Genomic DNA, 22051 nt, shown 5'->3' with positions numbered 1-22051 from the left:
AGTGTGTCATGTTCGTGATAAGGACGGGACCAAGGCGCAGCGTGTGTCGAGTTCCACATCTTTATTTGCAGTAAAACTTAAAAAAATAAAAAATATACAAGCGACGAAACGTAACCTCAGTGGTGCTACAAGCACATACACAAGCAATATCCCACAAAAACAGGTGGGAACAGGGACACCTTAAGTATGATCCCCAATTAGAGACAACGATAATCAGCTGCCTCTAATTAGGAATCACACTCAATCCCAAACATAGAAATTGGAGGATGACAGGTAGGGTGGAGGTGATATGATCCTTGACTAGTCTCTCAAAGCACTTCATGATGACAGAAGTGAGTGCCACGGGGCGATAGTAATTTAGTTCAGTTACCTTTGCATTCTTGGGTACAGGAACAATAGTGGCCATCTTGAAGCAAGTGGAGACAGCAGGCTGGGATAAGGAGAGATTGAATATGTCTGTAAACACACCATCCTGCTGGTCTGCGCATGCTCTGAGTATGCGGCTAGGGATGCCGTCTGGGCCAGCAGCCTTGCGAGGGTTAACATGTTTAAATGTCTTACCTACGTCAGCCATGGAGAAAGAGAGCCCACAGTCCTTGGTAGCGGGATTCGTCGGTGGCACTGTGTTATCCTCAAAGCGGGCAAAGAAGGTGTTTAGCTTGTCTAGAAGCAAGACGTCAGTGTCTATGACGTGGCTGGCTGTCCTTTTGTAATTCGTGATTGTCTGTGAACCCTGCCACATACGTCTCCTGTCTGAGCAGTTGAATTGCGACTCCACTTTGTCGCTATACTGACGTTTTGCCTGTTTGATTGCCTTGCAGAGGGAATGACTACTCTGTTTGTATTCTGCCATATTCCCAGTCACCTTGCCATGGTTAAATGTGATGGTTCTCGCTTTCAGTTTTGCGTGAATGCTGCCATCTGTCCATGGCTTCTGGTTAGTGTAGGTTTTAATAACCAATCAGCATTCAGGATTAGTCCCACCCATTGTATAATACAAAAACAAAGACTCCAGTTAAAACAACTAACACTGTTTTATTCCCCTTGGACATCACTGCACGCGCAATAAAACAGAAGAGCATGTACTACGATATCTTTTTATTAGGTTGCTGGATGTTTATCTCCTCCTTTTCAAAAACAAGAACAAATGTGCCTGGGGCGGCCAGTGGCACTGTTTCACCTTTTGGGGATCTCAGCTATAAGGTCTGAATGGCATATGCTCATTGGGCAAGTCAGGAGTATTTCTGTGTTGGCCAAAGATGATGATCACATGCCCAATGGGGCAACCAAAGAACAGGCTCAACTTCCGCAACTGCTTAGATCACTTGCCCATGGCAATATGGCAACCCTTACCAATACCTCAGTATGTGTGTGTGTGTAACTACTCCCATATGTGTGTAAGAACCAGTCCATGTTCTCTCCATATGTCTGGGAAGACTTTTAGCTGACATTATTGTACGTTTTTGTGTGTATGTGAACAATTTGTGTAAATATACGTATACCACCACAATCCACAGCAGTTAAAGTTAAGTGGAAAAAGAAAGTGGTGGCATTATTCTATGTAGGTTTGAATTCTGCCAACATGCTGGATTCGTTCTGGCTCATTAGGAAATTCTTGCAATGACATGTTTCCGTTTCCTGACCCATGGTACCGTGAGCCTGGTTCCTAAGAACCTTTCTACTAAATCTACTTATTCATGATAAATAGTTTACTTCTTACCCTCACTGTTGACAAACAGAAATTAATTTCACTGACATTTATAAAAAATAATGGTGAAATGAATGTGAAGTTATAAGATATTGCACTGTCCTGTGATAGGGGCTATGTTTCTGTTTAAAGAGACCCATGTGGATTTGATTTTACATCCCATGAGAATCTCAGATATGATTTTGTCACCATGAATTCTCTCAGATGGCAGAGCTAACTGTTTTACCATATACAGTATAATACAGCAATTGTGGATACCGTATGACAGGCGTTGTGTTTACATATTTTTAGACTGCACTGTAGTTACAGATCGTGTCCTAATGACTGCTCTGTGTTTGGAGGGGTTTGTTTGAATTTACTCAGAGGCAACTTTCCCCTTTGAAGTCACAAGATATATGGGAAATGGCACTCTAAGGGGCTCACATGAGAGTGAGAGTGACATCACAAGTAGATGTCTCATATGTTTGCTTAGGTTTGTGTGTGTGTGTGTGTGTGTGTGTGTGTGTGTGTGTGTGTGTGTGTGTGTGTGTGTGTGTGTGTGTGTGTGTGTGTGTGTGTGTGTGTGTGTGTGTGTGTGTGTGTGTGTGTGTGTGTGTGTGTGTGTGCGTGTGTGTGTGTGCGTGTGTGTGCGTGTGTGTGTACGTACTGTAGGTTTAGAATCCTTTTTCTTGACTTGTTTAGACAGCACAGTGGTGGAGTTTCTGCATGGAAGCCTGACTGGTTCAACTACTGCATTCATGTGAGCAGTCTCATGACTGATCCCCTGTGTGTAAAGATACATGACTTTTCCTCCCCTTATGAGGTGGGGAGGAGGGTGTGTCTACTGCCTCACAATCTTTAGTTTAAAAGGTCTCTCAAAGACGATATACTAACAGTAGTTCACAGCGTGAACACAGCGTGAAGACCGCATAATCTGTGAAGAAAAGAAGACGCGCACCGCATACCAGGGCAATATTATTTTGAACCTGCTTATCTGACTGTTCAGTCAGACAAGGGCTGCCAGGTGATTCAACAAACACTTGAACCCATCGGAGAACTCAACACATAGATTACAAAGTAAGTGAATATCTACAAATGCCTATAATTGACATGTTGATTCATTAATTGATGTAATTAATTGATGAATATTTTCCAGTTGATTTACAAATGTTCCATCCTGAGAATAAATCCCTTTTCTCCAGGCTAACCCTGGAAGTGTCATTCAAAAGCATATAAAGCATATAAATAGGCCTATGTTTGGATTTGATTGGAGTTTTGATCAAATATTCAAGCCTGATGCTACCTGAGCCTGATGAGCCGTACATTAAATACATTTTATGAGCCCTACATTAAAGGCATTTAATGAGCCCAAGCCCAAATGATTGTGCCGTTATCCAATATAGGCCTATGATAAATAAGATACTGCACATTACACAAGACAGAAAAACATAAAAGTCCATAGATGTAGCTAGCTATATGCTCTCTTGGGTAAACAAGTGAAACAAACTCCAGTATGCTAATCTTTTGTGAACTGTATTACTCCATTGTATTATACTGTATTATATGGACTGGCACCTCGTTCAAACCATGATAAAGCTGGTGGAGAACCTGCAATTCTGGTGCAGTACATATGGCCTACAAAATTACAAGTATAGACTAGTGAATAAGAATTTAATTTTGAAATATAATAAGATGCATACAGTGCCTTTGAAAAGTATTCAGACCCCTTGACCTTTTCCACATTTTGTTACGTTACAGCCTTATTCTAAAATGGATTAAATAAATAACCATTCCTCCGCAATCTACACACAATACCCCATAATGACAAAGTGGAAACAAGTTTTTAGGAATTTTTGCACATTTAAAAAAAGTCTAAAAGTATTTGGTTTTAAATTTAGTATAAATAATTTCAAATTCCTTATTTTAAGCAAATCAAATGGCACAATTTTCTTGTTTTTTGTACATTTACTGATGGCACTCTCCAAAACTCAGACATACAGTAATTTACAAACAAAGCATTTGTGAGTCCGCCTGATCAGAGGCAGTAGGGATGACCAGGGATGTTTTCTTGATAATTGCATGAATTTGACTATTTTCCTGTCCTGCCAAGCATTCAAAATCTAACGAGTGCTTTTGGATGTCAGGGGAAATGTATGGAGTAAAAACGGCATTATTTTATTTAGCAATGTGGTGAAGTTGTCAAAAAATATAAATAGTAAAGGAGTAGTAGTAAATAGTACAGATACCCCCCAAAAAACTTCAGAGATTCCTGTTTTTCTACAGTCAAGACTACGATAGCCCAAGGCTGTTGCCAACCAAAGTAGCCATGACTGACGTTGTTTCCTGTAACCTCAAAATTATTCAATGTTTTGTTTCTTATAATAAAGTTGACCTGAAATGGAGCACAATAACATGTATTAAATTCTATAAAACAATGTCCTTCAAAGAAGTTGACTCACCCACATAAGAATACCTGATGTATCAACTAGACTATGGTTTCTACCTGAGCACATGGAACGTGATAATATCCTGCACCTCCCATATAGATGGTGAAAATTGGCATAACTCTCGGTTCTTGGCCCCTCTTTCCCGGCAAACATTCCTTTGTTTATTAAGAAGTGCTGCGTGAACTAAGCAGTGACTCCACTTCCGTCAGCGGCGTCATTACTGTTGATAGTTAGGACACTTTTTTAGAACCCAGAGTGAACCGGCAGGATTGGCCAATTGGCCGCTGACAAAGTAACAAATTAACTCATTTGTTTGGCCAATCAATTAGTGACCCTGCATCCTACTGCTGGCTGAAGCTAAGCAGGGTCGGTCCTGGTCGGTCCCTGGATGGGAGACCAGATGCTGCTGGAAGTGGTGTTGGAGGGCCAGTAGAAGGCAGTCTTTCCTCTGGTCTAAGGAGATCCCAATGAAACAGGGCAGTGATTGGGGACATGTGTAGGGTGCTGTCTTTCGGATGGGACATTAAACAGGTGTCCTGACGCTCGGTGGTCCCTCATACCATCATGGCCACCTAATCATCCCCAGCTTCCAATTAGCTCATTCATCCCTGTTCCTTCCCCTGTAACTATTCCCCAGGTCGTTGCTGTAAATGAGAATGTGTTCTCAGTCAACTTACCTGGTAAAATAAGGGTGTAAAATAATAATAAAAATTCAGTAAAAGTGTAACAGCTGTCAAACAGTTAAACAGTTAAAATAAACCTGCAATGTTATAAGAAATGTATTTGTCTACATTGAAAAACATTGTAATTCAAATAATAGACAGACAGATTTTCACAGAACAGAAAGGGTGTGACTAAGGAAAAGGACCCAAGAAAAAATGTAGAATAGGGTGTGGTAATAAACTAGATTATTTTGTGTGTCCTTATTGTATGATTTCGTGCCTGCATGTCTTTATAATGGATTGGTCTGTTATTTTGAGACCTGCCCTATTTACATCCTCCTTTGTTAAGCCTGTTTCTGCAGTATTATATCAGAAAAGTAATAACAAAGAAACAAATAATTCAAGCACTTATAGACATGAGTTCACTCACACGGATACACCTCACCAGCCTACATTACTTGACCTATACAGACTATTTAGACTATTTCAACCCTCATCTCATTTAAATACATACGTCTACAATATAAATACATCTACTACACTACATCCACCACAGACTAGCTGTATCCAAACCTGAGGGCAAGCCCTATTAACAGTGACTGCTGTACATAATCAAGTCTACTAGGCAAGGTGTTCAGGTCATGGAAGACTGCTCTAACACAGTAGTATCAGAAACAGGCTTCAACAGTGTACATTATGTATCAGTCAAAGTCTAGCCATGCCTAACCCACAGGCTACTGAAACATGCTCACATTCATTTGCAGCACTTTCAACCCTGGCAGATAAGATGGAGAGCATATTATTTCAAAGCTGACTTGGTTTAAGATGTTGGCAAACATGTTTCATGAGTGGTTTGATGAGCATGAAAATGCTGTAAACCATATGCCATGGCCGCGTAAGTCACCAGATCTCAACCCAATTGAACACTTATGGGAGATTCTGGAGTGGCGCCTGAGACAGCGTTTTCCACCACCAACATAACACTAAACGATGAAATGTCTCATGGAAGAATGGTGTCGCATCCCTCCAATAGAGTTCCAGACACATGTCAAGGCACATTGAAGCTGTTCTGGCTCATGGTGGCCCAACACCTATTAAGAGACTTTATGTTGGCGTTTCCTTTATTTTGGCAATTACCTGTATATGAGTGTGTGTCCGTGTGTCTGATGGTTTATGTGTGTGTGTGTGTGTGTGTGTGTGTGTGTGTGTGTGTGTGTGTGTGTGTGTGTGTGTGTGTGTGTGTGTGTGTGTGTGTGTGTGTGTGTGTGTGTGTGTGTGTGTGTGTGTGTGTGTGTGTGTGTGTGTGTGTGTGTGTGTGTGTGTGTGTGTGTGTGTATATTGCATGCATGTCGTGTTTGTGAATGTACGGTATGTGCATATATTTATGTGTAGGCAGCAAGTGTCAGTTATATTTGCACTATTTAGGCATTTCCAATTTTAGTTAGACTGTTCACATATCCCACTATTCCACTTGTTCACATATCTCAGCAGTTGCGCAATTTCTATCTTGAACTCAAAGTCAGTGGAATGTTTTTACACCCTCTCTCCCTCCCATGGTTGTTCTTAAGTCTGAGGTCACAAGTGTTAGGTTTAACATTGACGACGATGAAGAAACATTCCTTTCTCTCTCTGTCTATAATTTAGCCTCAATCTCTCCACTCCCTTCTTTGATTCTCCTCATTGGCATGTACATAAGTAATGAAGTGGTCGGGCGACTTTAAAGGCCCTGTGCTTTTTATGTGTATTTCTACACTATGAGGTTGTAATAATACTGTGAAATTGTGAAAATGATTATATTTCCCTTTAGTGTAAGAGCTGTTTGAAAAGACCACCTGAAATTTCAGCCTGTTTTGGTGGGATGGAGTTTTGGCCTGCCTGGTGACATTAGTTAATAGACCAATAATCAAGAGTTTAAAACCTCTCTGACAATAACAGCTAGTTTTAAGTTTTTCTCTACCAGACAGTCCTAGCAAAATTCTTGCTTTGGAAACTTTTATTTTGAAATAAGCTTTTTTTTTGTTAATTTTTGACCACTTTAAGTAAAAACAATCACAGTAAGATACTTACCTCTAGAGTCTAAGCCGTGTCTAAGCCAGTAGAGGTGGGGTCTAAGCTAAGATATGGAAATGTTTTAAAATGGTCATACCAAGGATCATTTAGCTATTTGATTTAGATTTTTAAGACCCCTTATTAAGGTATCACATTTTTTGGGGGGGAGTGAAACTATTTGGCATTACTGCTATTAGCCAATAGAAACACATTGAATAACAGATTCACTTATCCCTTTATTTTAGGACTAAACTACCTCTATATGTATTTCCATATAAAAAAAAAACTGGTACTGGGATCTTCATTTGAGTCTTGAGGCTTGTGGCCGTCCTAGAGCAAAACCGACACCATCGTATTCATGAGAGTCCCATCTTTTAATAGAGTGGTCATAATATACTGAACAAAAAAATATAAACGCAACATGCAACAATTTCAATGATTTTACTGAGTTACAGTTCATATAAGGAAATCAGTCAATTTAAATAAATTCATTCAGCCCTAATCTAAGAATTTCACATGACTGGGCAAGACCCACTGGGGAGCCAGGCCTTAATTACAGACAGAAATACTCCGTTTCATCAGCTGTCCGGGTGGCCGGTTTCAGACGATCCCGAAGGTGAAGAAGTCGGATGTGAAGGTCCTGGGCTGGCGAGGTTACACGTGGTCTGTGGTTGTGAGGCCGGTTGGACGTATTCTCTAAAACAACATTGAAGGCAACAATTCTCTGGCAACAGCTCCGGTGGACATTTCTGCAGTCAGCATTCCAATTGCACTCTCCCTCAAAACTTGAGACATCTGTGTAATTGTGTTTTGTGACAAAACTGCACATTTTAAAGTGGCCTTTAATTGTCCCCAGCATAAAGTGCACCTTTGTAATGATCATGCTGTTTAATCAGCTTCTTGATATGCGACACCTGTCAGGTAGATGGATTATCTTGGCAAATCATAAATGCTCACTAACAGGGATGTAAACAAATTTGTGCACAAAATGTGAGAGAAATAAGATTTTTGTGGATCTGGAAAAATTCTGGGATCTTTTATTTCAGCTGATGAAACATGGGACCAACACTTTACATCTTGCGTTTATATTTTTGTTCAGTGTAGTTCAGTGTAGTTTATAGAACAAACCTTTTGGACGCTACAGATGTTTTCCTGAGAAGACGGATTTTTGGGATGTCTCATGGTCTGACAAACATTGCACGAGCTCTGCTACCGTTCACCATACAGTAGAAGCGGGATTGACACGCAGTCCATGGAAAAAACACATATCTCTATCTTAAACAGATTAAATTTGATGGAGATTTCTGTATTATGACAATTAGATTTTAGCGCGGCCGCGGAAATTGTAGGCAAGGGTAAATTGTTACACAGAAATGATTTGATATTGAGATAAAAAGGGCTACATTGGACCTTGCAGTGTTTCCTTATTGAGACTGTGCTCTGTCACTGTGTAGTAACAGGAATGCAGATAGATTGTGCGAAGCAGGAATGCAGATAGATTGTGGGAAAGGCTTCCTTTAGGACTAAAGAAGTTACTAGAAAGCAATCTACAAAGATGATTTTTTTAAAATTTCAATTTAACCTTTATTTAACCAGGAAGGGCTCATTGAGATTTCAAATCTCTTTTTCAAGAGCGTCCTGGCCAAGATAGGCAGCACCAAGTCATTACAAAAACTACAGACAAACAACATGAAAAACTACAAGTAATCTAGTAAAAACCATAGAATTCACAAGAGTATAACAAAATCAAAAATAGCTAATTAAAAACATTGACAGGTCAGGGGATCAGTCTCAAGATCATTCATCAGTGATTTAAAAATACCAATTGGGACAAGTTCTTCCAGTGTAAAAGTATTTTGTAAGGCGTTCCAAGACGATGGCGCAGAATACATAAAAGCCCATTTACCAAATTCAAATTAATTTGGAACAGTTAGCAGGACAAAGTCCAGCGAACGAAGACAGTACCCACCACATTTCTGAACAATAAAAATGCCCAAATAAAAAGATAGTAAACCCAAAATGGCTTTGTAAATAAAAGTATACCAGTGCCTGAGCCTACGATTGACTAGAGAAGGCCAGCCAACCCTGGTATACAAAGTGCAGTGGTGCGTAAGGGATTTGCAGTTTAAAATACATCTCAAAGTGCCATGGTAAAGGGTGTCAATTGATCTCAAACACTGAGCGGAAGCATTCATATATAAAATATCCCCATAGTCTAGTAAAGGCATAAATGTAGCTGACACTAGCCTCCTTCTGGCTTCAAAAGAAAAACAGGCCTTATTCCTAAAATAAAATCCCAATTTCAGCTTCAATATTTTTGTAAGTTGTTGAGTATGCGATTTAAAAGAGAGGCCGTCATCAATTAAAATTTCTTGCTTTAGAAAACACCATTAGTTTAGTTTTTGTCAGTATTGAGGATAAGCTTCAAATGACACAAGGTATGTTGAATAGTATAAAAAGCAGTTTGCAAGTTCTGGAAAGCTTTTGTAAGAGACGAGGCACAACAGTAAATAACAGTATCATCAGCATTTTGCGCATTTTGGACATTTTTGTCTAAATTATTTATATAAATAGTGAATAAGAGAGGACCAAGTACAGAGCCTTGGGGCACACCATTAAAGACAGACAATTTAACAGACATAAGCCCATCAAATTGAGTGCACAGAGTTCTATCAGACAGATAGTTAGCAAACCATGCAACTGCATGCTCTGAAAGACCTACACTCAACAATCTCTGCCTTAGTATAGCATGATCAACTGTATCAAAAGCCCTAGAGAGATCAATAAAAGTGAGACACAGTGCTGTCTTTTGTCAAGGGCTTCAGTTTTATCATTTAAAACCTTCATGGCTGCTGTAATTGTGCTATGCTTCTTCCTGAAGCCTGATTGGTACATTGATAAAATATAGTTAGTAAATAAAAACTAATGATTAAATAATGATTAAAAATAATTATTACCAGTGGTGTAAAGTACAGAAATAAAAAATACTTTAAAGTACTATTATAAAGTACTACAGTGTTTTGGGGTATGTGTACTTTACTATTTATATTTTTGACAACTTTTACTTTACTACATTTCTATAGAAAATAATGTACTTTACTTGAGTAATTTTCTGTTAAGGTATCTTTACTTTTACTCAAGTATGACAATTGTGCGTGTGTGTGTGGTGGGGGGAATGAAATAAAAAGGAGTTGGATAAAAGAGAGTGGAAGAAGAAGAGGAGTTTATGGGAGAGACTGGACACATAATAGGAGAGTTAGGAGGGGTATTAATATATTAATGCGATCACAAGTGATGAGTATACCATAGCTTTAATTCACTCATTAGACGAGAGGACTACATTTGATTTGTGATGCACATTGGCCAATTATAATGACAATTGTTCAAAAGGTTATTGGATGGATCTGGATTGAGGATAGAGTTCTAAGCACACGCAAAGTGACAACAATACATGCCACTCTCTGTTTTCTTCTGATTCTCAGGATGCCTGTGGAAACACCATCAGTCAGAAACACGTCTACAGTTGGTCGCTTCCCATCAGTCACACTGGGATGGGAGAAAGATGAGGAGCCAGAGAATAACACAGAAGAAGGGGGGTGTCGACAATGGTTACGTAAGATCTGTCCTTGTTGCTGTCACAGACCGAGCAAAGATGATGACATCGCAGATAAGGTTGTCACAGGGATCGATGATGCAGACAAGCTTGTGGGGAATGGTGACAAGCCATTCACTAATGGAAGTAACCTTGAAGGTAATTTACACTTTTAAAAATACCATACAGTCGCTAGTGAAAGTCTACACACCCCTTGCAGTCTTTACATTTTGCTGCCTTATAAATTAAATCTTCAATTGGATTTCCTTCCTACCTATCTACACAAGCTACTCCACATTTTCAAAGTGAAAGTCATAAAAAATGAAGAAGTATTGATTGCGTATGTCTTCACACCCCAGAGTTAATACTTGGTGGAATAAATTACAGCTGTGAATCATTTTTAATAAGATCCTACCAACCTTTCACAACTCATAGAGCAACATATATCAATTTCTTTGTCAAAATTGCTCAAGCTCATAAAAATAGTTGGGCAGCAATATTCAAACCCTGTCTCTTATTAACATTTGTGTAATTGTCCCGCTGAAAAATACAACTCTTACCCAGAGTTAGGTTTTCAGAAGACTGAGGTTTGTTTTCTGTAACTTTTTACATGGGCTGACAAACTCTGCAGTCCCTGCCGGTGACAAGCATGCCCATCACATGATGCTGCCACCACACTAATTAAAAATACAGAGGATCAACAACATTGCATTCACTCTCCTTATGGAAAACATGATCTATGATCTTAGTTAATATGATAGCATATGACGTGATAACATGAAATTACACATGTGAAAACATGTAATCACATGTGAATTGTTCCAAAAATGAAATTCACATTAAATTTCATGTGGGGTCATGTGATTTTCCATGTGTGAAATCATGTGTTTTTTCTGTAAGGATTCAAATTACTGGCCTGTGTGACAAAGTGAAAGAAGGAATCCTGTGTTAAAAAATCCACTATATTCTATTTGCAACAAGGCCATTAAGTAATACTGCAAGACAACAGGGCAAAGAAATGTGCTTTTGGCCTAAATAAAAAAATACAGGTTTGGATCAAATTCAATACAACACAACACAAAGTAAAAACCTCTGTATTTTCAAGTATTGTGGTGGCACCATCATGTTATGGGTATGCTTGTCACCGGCAGGGACTGGGAAGTTTTTCAGGATCAAAAGTAAATATGAAAGGAGATAAGCCCAGGTAAAAAGTTAGAGGAAAGCTAACCACAGTCTACTGAAAACCTAACCCTGGGATAGAGTTTTCTTTTTCAGTGTTACAATTACTCACATTTTAATGCCAACGACACACCAGAATGACTTTCCAAGAGTTGTTGAGTTTCCCTGAGTGGCCCAGCCTCATTCCTGACTTAAATTAGCTTGAAAATCAGAGACACCGTTTGAATATTGATGTCCTTGAATTATTCTCAACCAAATTTACTGGGCTTGAGCAATTGTGACAAAGACAATGGATATATGTTGTGGTGGAATGTTGTATTCAAATGAGAGAGACTTTGTCATTACTTCAAACAATCATCTTTATTCAATATCAATTAATTATTGAAATAATGAAACCGTCGACCCAAAAGTCCCCTTTACAGGCAATGATCAGTTTACATAGCTGATACCAAGAATGCTTGGTTCCACCCCTCCCATATAGATTGGGGGGCACCATAAGTCACTTTGGGTTCATCCTCTGGTCATCAACCTCTGGTGTTGTCTCCCAGATGCCAGGATAATTAGGAATATTGAGGCCTGTTTTGTTCCTCCAGGCTATCTCTATCTCGGTGACACCCACCACATCTGATCTATGGAATGCCAGCTGTAGGTATTTTATCACCAAGCCATCACTTAATCAGTTGCCAGCCCAAGCTGCAAAATATTCCTCTCAGTTAACTCAGAAAGGGAGAGAGAGAGTTCTAAGAACCTTACTCTATTTCATAAAACAACCATTTGGTGCATAAATATAACATAATTTTGTAATCAAGGCTACCACAATGTTGACCTAACAGCTGTGCAAAGTTGGTAGAATCTTGAAATAAAAGATCCCAGACATTTTCTATACACACAACACAATGCCACAGATGTCTCAAGTTTTGAGGGAGCGTGTAATTGCCATGCTGACTGCAGGAATGTTCACCAGAGATTTTTCCAGAGAATTCAATGTTAATTTCTCTACCATAAGCCGCCTCCAACATCGTTTTAGAGAATTTGGCAGTGTGTCCAACCGGCCTCACAACCGCAGACCACATTTAACCAAGCCAGCCCAGGACCCCCAAATCTGGCTTCTTCACCTGCGGGATGGTCTGAGATGAGCCACTGTTACGTAACCTGTCACACCACCAGGACAGCTGATGAAACTGTGGGTTTGCAGAACCGAAGAATTGCTGCACAAACTGTCAGAAACCGTCTCAGGAAAGCTCATATGCGTGCTCGTTGTCCTCATCGGGGTCTTGACCTGACTGCAGTTCGGCGTCGTAACCGACTTCAGTGGGCAAATTATCACCTTCTATGGCCAGTGGCACGCTGGTGAAGTGTGTTCTTTACAGATTTATTCCGGTTTCAATTGTACCGGGCAGATGGCAGACAGCCTGTATGGCATCATGTGGGCGAGCGGTTTGCTGATGTCAACATTGTGAACAGAGTGCCCCAAAGTAGCGGTGGGGTTATGGTATGGGCAGGAATAAGCTACGGACAACGAACACAATTGCAGTTTATCAATGGCAATTTGAATGCACAGAGATACTATGACCAGATCATAAAGGTCATTGTCATCCCATTCATCCTCCACTATCACCCCATGTTTCAGCATGATAATGCACGGCCCCATGTCGCAAGGATATGTACACAATTCCTGGATGCTGAAAATATCTCAGTTCTTCCATGACCTGTAGAGTCACCAGACATGTCACCCATTGAGCATGTTTGGGATGTTCTGGATTGACGTGCACAGCAGCGTGTTCAAGTTCCCACTAAGTTCCCAGCAACTTCGCACAGCCATTGAAGAGGAGTTGGACACCATTCCACAGGCCACAATCAACAGCCTGATCAACTCTATGCGAAGGAGATGTGCCACACTGCCTGAGGCAAATGGTCACACCAGATACTGACTGGTTTTCTGATCCATGCCCCTAATTTTTTTAAAGCTATCTGTGACCAACAGATGCATATCTGTATTCCCAGTCGTGAAATTCACATGTTATGGCCGAATGAATTTATTTCAATTGACTGCTTTCCTTATATAAACTGTAACTCAGTAAAATCTTTTAAATAGTTGCATGTTGCATTTATATTTTTGTTCAGTGTATTAACTCTGGGCTGTGAAAACATATACAATCATAACAACTTGATCTTTTTTTACATGTATTATTCATTTGGAACATTTTAGATAATTTTCTTTCACTTAAAGAAATTGTAGGTTGTGTTGATCTATAAGAAAAAAACGAATTTAATCCCGTTTTAGATTTAATTTCAAGAATTGAGCATTGTATTTCATTGTTACTACGCAAGACATTGTGACATTTGTGACAGAATGGTTGACTTTAATATGAACTTCCCTCTCTTCCTGTTGTCTCAGAGATGTTGTTGATTGTGCGGTCCATAGACCTGATGAAAAAAAATAAAGGTCAGAACCGCATGGAGCATCACACAGACCGTTACTACGGTGATGGCCTCATCATCCGCAGGGGTCAGATCTTCATGATGTGGCTTGACCTCTCACGACCTTACAATTCCAACACGGACAGACTCCACCTGGAGCTTAGGACAGGTCAGTGAGACATTCTGCGGAATCATGAAGGGTTACAATGACTCAAAAATGTCCTCCCTAGTTCCCCTGATGGGAAGCCCTAGGGCTAACAAGTGCACATGATAACAATAAGCCCTTTATAACCAATCATGGGAACTGACAGAGTAACTAGTTGGTTGTGTGTTTTTGTTTATTGGCATGAGCTTGTGTGTCAGTGTGCGCTTGTGTCTTGGAACGGCCCTGTGCCTGCACCATGTTTTGGTGATTATCACCATGGTAACTGGAGTCATGCATGTGGTTTGTGGCAAGCCTCCAGTGTTTAACAGGAGCCTGCCTCTCTCACAGTCCTGCAAAATCCCCTCTTTCCACTGATAATTCATTCCTACCATAAACAGCTTCGCCACCAACCAACCCACCAACTAATTTCACCATGCACTTTCAGCTTCTAGATTGTAATATTTATCTTACAGATTAATTGACTATGAGTGTGTACTGAATGAGAGAATTGTATTAATAGACAAGCAGCAAATCAACATTTAGGACAGATACTGTATAGATCTGCAGAATGAGTGTACTGCGGGTGGATTGTAGATGCGTGTGTGTGTGTGTGTGTTTGAGGATGAGAATGTTGCTCTGCTTGTTTTCTCAAACACACCCTGTTAACACCTTGAGTGCAGTCACCAATCTGACATAGAACTCTTTTAGGAAGCAATTTCTTGATGCCGTTAATAACTAACTACAGATTATAAATCAACACGTGTGTTTTATTACCAAATGAAATACCTGTTTTTGTCGGTGTTGCCAACAAACCAACTTCATGTTATTTTTTTCATGACAGCAATAAATTTAAAATTCAGCTAAAATAGGAGTAAGAGAAATTGCACAACAGAATTTCAACATATTTTATTCTATGATACTGAATAATATTTGTTTGTGTCTGTCTGGGATAGGACCCTTGCCTACAGTGGCAAAGGGCACCCATGTCATCATCCCATTGGTTGAGGAGCTGGAGGATGACCGTTGGGAGGCCAAGATTGTGCAACGGGACGGCAAGAGGCTCAAGCTGTCCATCAACTCCCCACCCACAGCTGTGATTGGCCGATACCAGCTCACCGTGGCAACGCAAAGCCCAAAGGGGGAGGCCACATCTACACATGACCCTGGGAATGACATCTGCATGCTGTTTAACCCCTGGTGTAAAGGTGAGAGAGAGAGAGAGAGAGAGAGAGAGAGAGAGGGAGGGAGGGAGGGAGGGAGGGAGGGAGGGAGGGGAAGAGGGAGGGGAAGAGAGAGAGACAGAGAGAGAGAGAGAGAGAGAGAGAGAGAAAAAAAATACAAAAATATACTCCCGTGTGCTACCTACTGACTTGCCTAGTTAAATAAAGGTAAAATATAAAATAAAATTGAGGAAGGCCGCCGTAGGCAGACCTGGCTCTCAAGAGAAGACAGGCTATGTGCACACTGCCCACAAAATGAGGTGGAAACTGAGCTGCACCTCCTAACCTCCTGCCCAATGTATGACCATATTAGAGACACTCAGGCTGGTTGAGGTAGAATGTACATGTAGATATGGTTAAAGTGACTATGCATCAGAGAGTAGAAGTAGCGTAAAAGAGGCATTGGCGGGTGGTGGGTCAGTGCAGATAGCCAGGTTAGCCAATGTGCGGGAGCACTGGTTGGTCGGCCCAATTGAGGTAGTATGTACATGAATGTATAGTTAAAGTGACTATGCATATATGATAAACAGAGAGTAGCAGCAGCGTAAAATAGGGGTTGGGGTGTTGAGGGGGCACACAATGCGAATAGTCCGGGTAGCCATTTGATTACCTGTTCAGGAGTCTTATGGATTGGGGGTAAAACTGTTGAGAAGCCTTTTTGTCCTAAACTTGGCACTCCGGTACCGCTTGCTTGCTATGTGGTAGTAGAGAGAACCGTCTATGACTGGGGTGGCTGGGGTCTTTGACAATTTTTAGGGCCTTCCTCTGACACCACCTGGTGTAGAGGTCCTGGATGGAAGGCAGCTTAGCCCCAGTGATGTACTGGGCCGTACGCACTACCCTCTGTAGTGCCTTGCAGTCAGAGGCAGAGCAATTTCCGTACCAGGCAGCAATGCAACCAGTCAGGATGCTCTCAATGGTGCAGCTGTAGAACCTTTTGAGGATCTCAGGACCCATGCAAAATCCTTTTAGTTTCCTGAGGGGGAATAGGCTTTGTCGTGTCCTCTTCACGACTGTCTTGGTGTGTTTGGACCATTCTAGTTTGTTGGTGATGTGGACACCAAGGAACTTGAAGCTCTCAACCTGCTCCACTACAGCCCCGTCGATGAGAATGGGGGCATGCTCGGTCCTCCTTTTCCTGTAGTCCACAATCATCTCCTTAGTCTTGGTTACGTTGAGGGATAGGTTGTGATTCTGGCACCACCCGGCCAGGTCTCTGACCTCCTCCCTATAGACTGTCTCGTTGTTGGCGGTGATCAGGCCTACCACTGTTGTTTCGTCTGCAAACTTAATGATGGTGTTGGAGTCGTGCCTGGCCATGCAGTCATGGGTGAACAGGGAGTACAGGAGAGGACTGAGCACGCACCCCTGGGGAGCTCCAGTGTTGAGGATCAGCGTGGCAGATGGGTTGCTACCTACCTTCACCACATAGGGGTGGTCCGTCAGGAAGTCCAGGATCCAGTTGCAGAGGGAGGTGTTTAGTCCCAGGATCCTTAGCTTAGTGATGAGCTTTGAGGGTACTATAGTGTTGAACGCTGAGCTGTAGTCAATGAATAGCATTCTCACATAAGTGTTCCTTTTGTCCAGGTGGGAAAGGGCAGTGTGGAGTGCAATAGAGATGGCATCATCTGTGGATCTGTTTGGGCTGTATGCAAATTGAATTGGGTCTAGGGTTTCTGGGATAATGGTGTTGATGTGAGCCATTACCAACCTTTCAAAGCACTTCATGGCTACGGACGTGAGTGCTATGGGTCTGTAGTCATTTAGGCAGGTTGCCTTTGTGTGTGAGAGAGAGCGAGAGGGAGAGGGAGAGAGAGAGGGAGAAGGAGACAAACAAGGAAGAAGTAAATTAGTTAATACAAAGAGAGCTTGTCCCTGTCCTCAGCCAACCCTTCACTCTAGAAAAAAAGGGTTCCAAAAGGGTAGAACCCTCTGTCGAAATTATTCTACATGGACCTAAAAAGGATTCTACCTGGAACCAAAAAGGTTTCTTCAAAGGGTTCTCCTATGGGGACTACCGAATAACCTTTTTAGATTCTAGATAGCACTGTTTATTTTCTAACAGTGTAAGCTCAGAGACTCTCCATAGTTTTCACCCCCATTTCAGGCTGATGACATCACACAATGGAATTGTTTTCCTTTTGAACAACTGGATACAACCTCTCTCTCCCTCTCTGTCAGATGACACAGTGTACATGGAAGATGGCGATGAGAAGAACGAGTATATCCTGAATGATGTTGGAAGGCTCTACTACGGCACAGAGAACCAGATTGGTTCAAGAACGTGGAACTATGGACAGGTGAAGGAACATGAAGATTGTAAGTCAGTTGATGATAAAATGTTCTGAGTAGGACAGACCTAACTAACATCTTTCTATCATTGCCCCTGCTTCTCTCTCTCCTTCCATCTCTCCCTCTCTATTTCTCAGTTTGACAAGGGGATCTTGGATGCCTGTCTTTATGTTTTGGAGAAGAGTGCGACCCCCCCCTCAGGCTGGGGAGACTCTGTCAACGTGGTACGACTCATTTCAGCCATGGTGAGTCCTCTTCGCAAACGCAGGGCCTACATTTTAAAACTTCACAATATCACCTCTAACCTCCCCTCTAAGTCCAACCAATGTCCAACCAAACTGGCACCTCATTATTCCAACTCTAAACTGAATCCAAAGTGAACTCGTACTCTCCTTTATCCCAGATCAACTCCCCAGATGACTGTGGGATCCTGGAGGGGAACTGGTCAGGGAACTATGTGGGCGGAACTTCCCCTACATCCTGGAGTGGCAGTGTGGACATCCTGAATAAGTACCATAAGGACGGAGGCGCACCGGTCAGATATGGCCAGTGCTGGGTCTTCTCTGGGGTCACCACCACAGGTGTGTTTGTATGTCTTTGGATAAATCAAATGACTTATCTGAGGGAAACTTGATTGCCATGTTGCTATGCAACAACCCCTAACCTCTCACCCTCCAATCTCTTCCAGTCTTGAGGTGTTTGGGCATTCCCTCCCGTAGTGTGTCCAACTTCAACTCCGCCCACGACACAGATGTCTCCTTGACAACAGACGTGTATTTCGATGAGAAGTTGGAGTCTATAGATCACCTCAACTCTGACTCCATCTGGTGAGTAGAATATAATCATACTCTCTGACTCATGGTATCATTCAGTACTACATCATCTTAGTCATGTCATCACACACCACTTATGTAAATACAATGTAGATTTACTAGATTACATCTAAGTTATAACCCATTCCTGCTTTAGGAACTTCCATGTGTGGAACGACTGTTGGATGGCTCGTCCAGACTTGCCACCCGGCTATGGCGGCTGGCAGGTAGTAGACTCCACCCCCCAGGAGACCAGTCAGGGTACATACCGCTGTGGCCCCGCCTCCGTCAATGCCATCCGTAACGGACAAGTGTTCCTGAAACATGACTCACCATTTGTCTTTGCCGAGGTGGGTCTCTAGTGTGTCTTCTCCCTTCCTTTCTCTCAGACGCAGTGATGACCTCACTTGCCCCTAGTCTCAGATGTCCTCCATCTCAACCATCTCTACCTCTCTCTCTCTGTTGTACCTGTACTGTAGGTGAACAGTGATAAGATCTACTGGCAGAGGAACCTGGATGGCACCTTCACCCAGATCCACAGTGAGAAAAACGCAGTGGGCCACTGTATCAGCACCAAGGCTGTGGGCTCCGATGAACGCAATGACATCACAGACCTTTACAAGCACCCAGAAGGTAGCTTCACATAGCTGTGCAAACATTAACAAACACTGGGTAGCATTGCATATCATAGTTTCATTGCCATACCTATACAAGCAGACTCCTGTATAAGAACCCAGAGGTTAATATCTATTTTATTTTTTCTTATTGTTATTCTTTCCAGGCACAGTGGAGGAACGCATCGCTGTGGAGACTGCAAGTCGCTATGGCTCCAAACCAGATGCCTACTCCTCTCCCATCGCTCAGGATGTATCCATAGAGGTGACCATGGATGGGGAGGGGCCACGCATGGGGGGAGATGCAGAACTGACCATTGTCATGCGCAACGCTAGTTCTCTACCACGCACCATCAACCTCCACAGCCAGGTGGCAGTCATGTACTACACTGGTGTGGTCAAGGCTACTGTCAAGAAGGACCAAATTCCTGTGGAGCTGCTACCCAATGAAGGTGAGCCACTGGGAAATGTCTTGTGTTACGTATATCAGGGATGTTCAGTCAGACATTGTTATTCATTGCATGTCCAGGTTTTTCTCACCCTAGTCCTGCCTCCCTCTCCTAACAGTGAAGAACCTGGAGTGGATCCTTCAGTACCAGAACTACCAGGACCAGCTTGTGGACCAGGCTGCTCTGATGCTGACCCTGTCGGGCAGGGTCAATGAGACACAGCAGGTTCTGGCAACTCAGTTCAGCTTCCGCCTCCGCACCCCTGACCTCATCATTAAGGTAAGCAGAAACAGAATGAATTAATATCTCCATAAATATCATCCACAGCATCTATATGTGTGTCTGTCTGTCCATCTGAATATTGTCTGACAACATAATCCAGAGATGTTCTGTAATGATAAGGTTTCCATATACTTTTCCCTCCTAGCCAGTAGGGGAGGCTGTGGTGGGGAAAAAGATGGCGGCTGAGATCTCCTTCACCAACCCTCTGCCATGCACGCTGAAGGGAGTGGTGTTCCGTGTAGAGGGGCTGGGCCTGCAGAGTGTTCGACAGATCACTGTTGGGTGAGAAACTATGTTTGCATACATTCTGCTTGCCATATCTCTTTGTCACTCCATTCATCACATGGGCATACACAAATGTCCTGTAACCAGGGTTGGGGTCAAATCCAATTTCATTTGAAATTCGAATTCAATTCTTGAATTCACTCATGAAGTGGAGAATTTACACTGATTAACACTTGAAATTGTGGAATAGGAATTGAATTGGAATTATACTGTTTAACTTTTTGAATTGGAATTTAATTGGAATTGTAAACCATTTAATATTTGGAATGTAATTGAATTGGAATTCTATATATTTACATTTCCCAGTTAAGGGAATTAATGGACGTAGTTTCAACAAATTTACTGTAGGATTTGTTTTGAATCATTTCAAGCTGTACTCCTATATTTCCAGTATAGCTAGACTGTCTGAAGCCTGAAGGAATTGAATTCAAATTGGAATTTTTGGAATTTCTGTATGACACTATACTCTCTGTCAATCTGTGGTGCATGTAGTCAATCTTCCTTCATGTTATGAACAAGCGCAGTACTGAGTATCTCTATCATATCTCTCAGTGACGTGGCCAGTCGCTCCACTGTGGTTCAGACGGAGGTCTTTGTCCCCACCCTGCCTGGACCCAGGAAACTGTTGGCTTCACTGGACTGTAAACAGCTCACACAGGTCCATGGTGTTGCTGACATCAACGTGAAGGAGAAATAAGTCTTCAGACACCATAGACCTCTCTTGGTCTGCTTGGCTATTGAGACATAATCACTATGGAGGTCAGAAGAAATCATCTCCCTTCCTCTTCCCCCTACCAGAGCACTGGTGTTGCTGTTGAGTCAATTATGATGTTCGAAAGTACAGGTTGTGAGACAGGAAAACCATACACCATGCAAGACAAGCATTTTCAATAGTCATGTTGTCACATATTTTTCCATTCCTCCCTCTCAATATCAGATTGGACCTGTATAATGTGCCTTGAAAAGTGGCTAAACGAATGATTGCAGCCCTTACAATAATACTTTATACAGAATGTGTGGCATGTTCTGTTGACAGAACATTATACATTATCAATGACACCATCAGATTTATCTCAGCTATTATTTATCATTTAATAAGAGGGCTTTGTGTTTACTTACACTGTGCAATTATCTAATACTTGTGTTATTATTAACTTATAAACGTTGTTATGGATTTTAAGAGATCAGTTCTTTCAAACACATATCCATGCTTATCCGGCAGGGCGCCTAGTGGGTAGAGCGTTGGGCCAGTAACCGTAAGGTTGCAAGATTGAATCCCCGAGCTGAAAAGGTACAAATCTGTTGTTCTGCCCCTGAACAAGGCAGTTAACCCACTGTTTCTAGGCCGTCATTGAAAATAAGAATTTGTTCTTAACTGACTTGCCTAGTTAAATAAAGGTAAAATAAAAAAATGCACTACATGTAGTGTGAATGTCTAAAAGTCTTTCTACTTGAACTGGATGAACAAATCAGTATTAGGAAGTCAAGTTAAATCTGCTCCATCCCATGCTTTTTGGATCCAGGTTTTGTATTAACATCAGATGTGCTGTTATTTTGCACTTATCAAATATCAACTCCATATTAAGTACACAATTAGCGCTGAACTAAATGAAGCACCCAAGGTAGAGGTTTATGACAGAAACGCTGAAATGGCAGCTACACACGTTTATTTTTTCACAAACAGCATATAATCTGTAACTGTTTTAATAGTGTATTGTATTTGTGTGCTATTTACATTTTTATACTATGTGAGTAAATTAATTCCACTTAAATACTTTGTCCTTATTATGTGTGTGTGAGAGAGAGAGAGAGAGAGAGAGAGAGCGAGAGCGAGAGCGAGAGCGAGAGCGAGAGCGAGAGCGAGAGAGAGAGAGAGAGAGAGAGAGAGAGAGAGAGAGAGAGAGAGAGAGAGAGA

General features: G+C 41.6%; 1 protein-coding gene across 1 annotated transcript; it reads left to right on the top strand.

Annotated features, from left to right (window-relative positions):
• Nucleotides 1-2556: 2556 nt before the first annotated feature.
• Nucleotides 2557-21947, top strand: LOC109897501 (protein-glutamine gamma-glutamyltransferase K-like). The gene is made up of 14 exons (XM_031833411.1): nt 2557-2764; nt 10328-10596; nt 14015-14206; nt 15136-15387; nt 17584-17702; nt 17832-17939; nt 18098-18275; nt 18383-18521; nt 18664-18856; nt 18986-19139; nt 19288-19572; nt 19688-19848; nt 19997-20133; nt 20689-21947. The coding sequence occupies exons 2-14, from the start codon at nt 10329-10331 to the stop codon at nt 20831-20833; spliced, it is 2331 nt and encodes a 776-aa protein (XP_031689271.1). The 5' UTR covers nt 2557-2764; nt 10328; the 3' UTR covers nt 20834-21947.
• Nucleotides 21948-22051: the final 104 nt, after the last annotated feature.

This window comes from Oncorhynchus kisutch, linkage group LG10, assembly GCF_002021735.2.
Source record: "Oncorhynchus kisutch isolate 150728-3 linkage group LG10, Okis_V2, whole genome shotgun sequence".
NCBI classification, from domain to species: Eukaryota; Metazoa; Chordata; class Actinopteri; order Salmoniformes; family Salmonidae; genus Oncorhynchus; species Oncorhynchus kisutch.
This window is presented reverse-complemented; position numbering and strand designations above follow the sequence as displayed.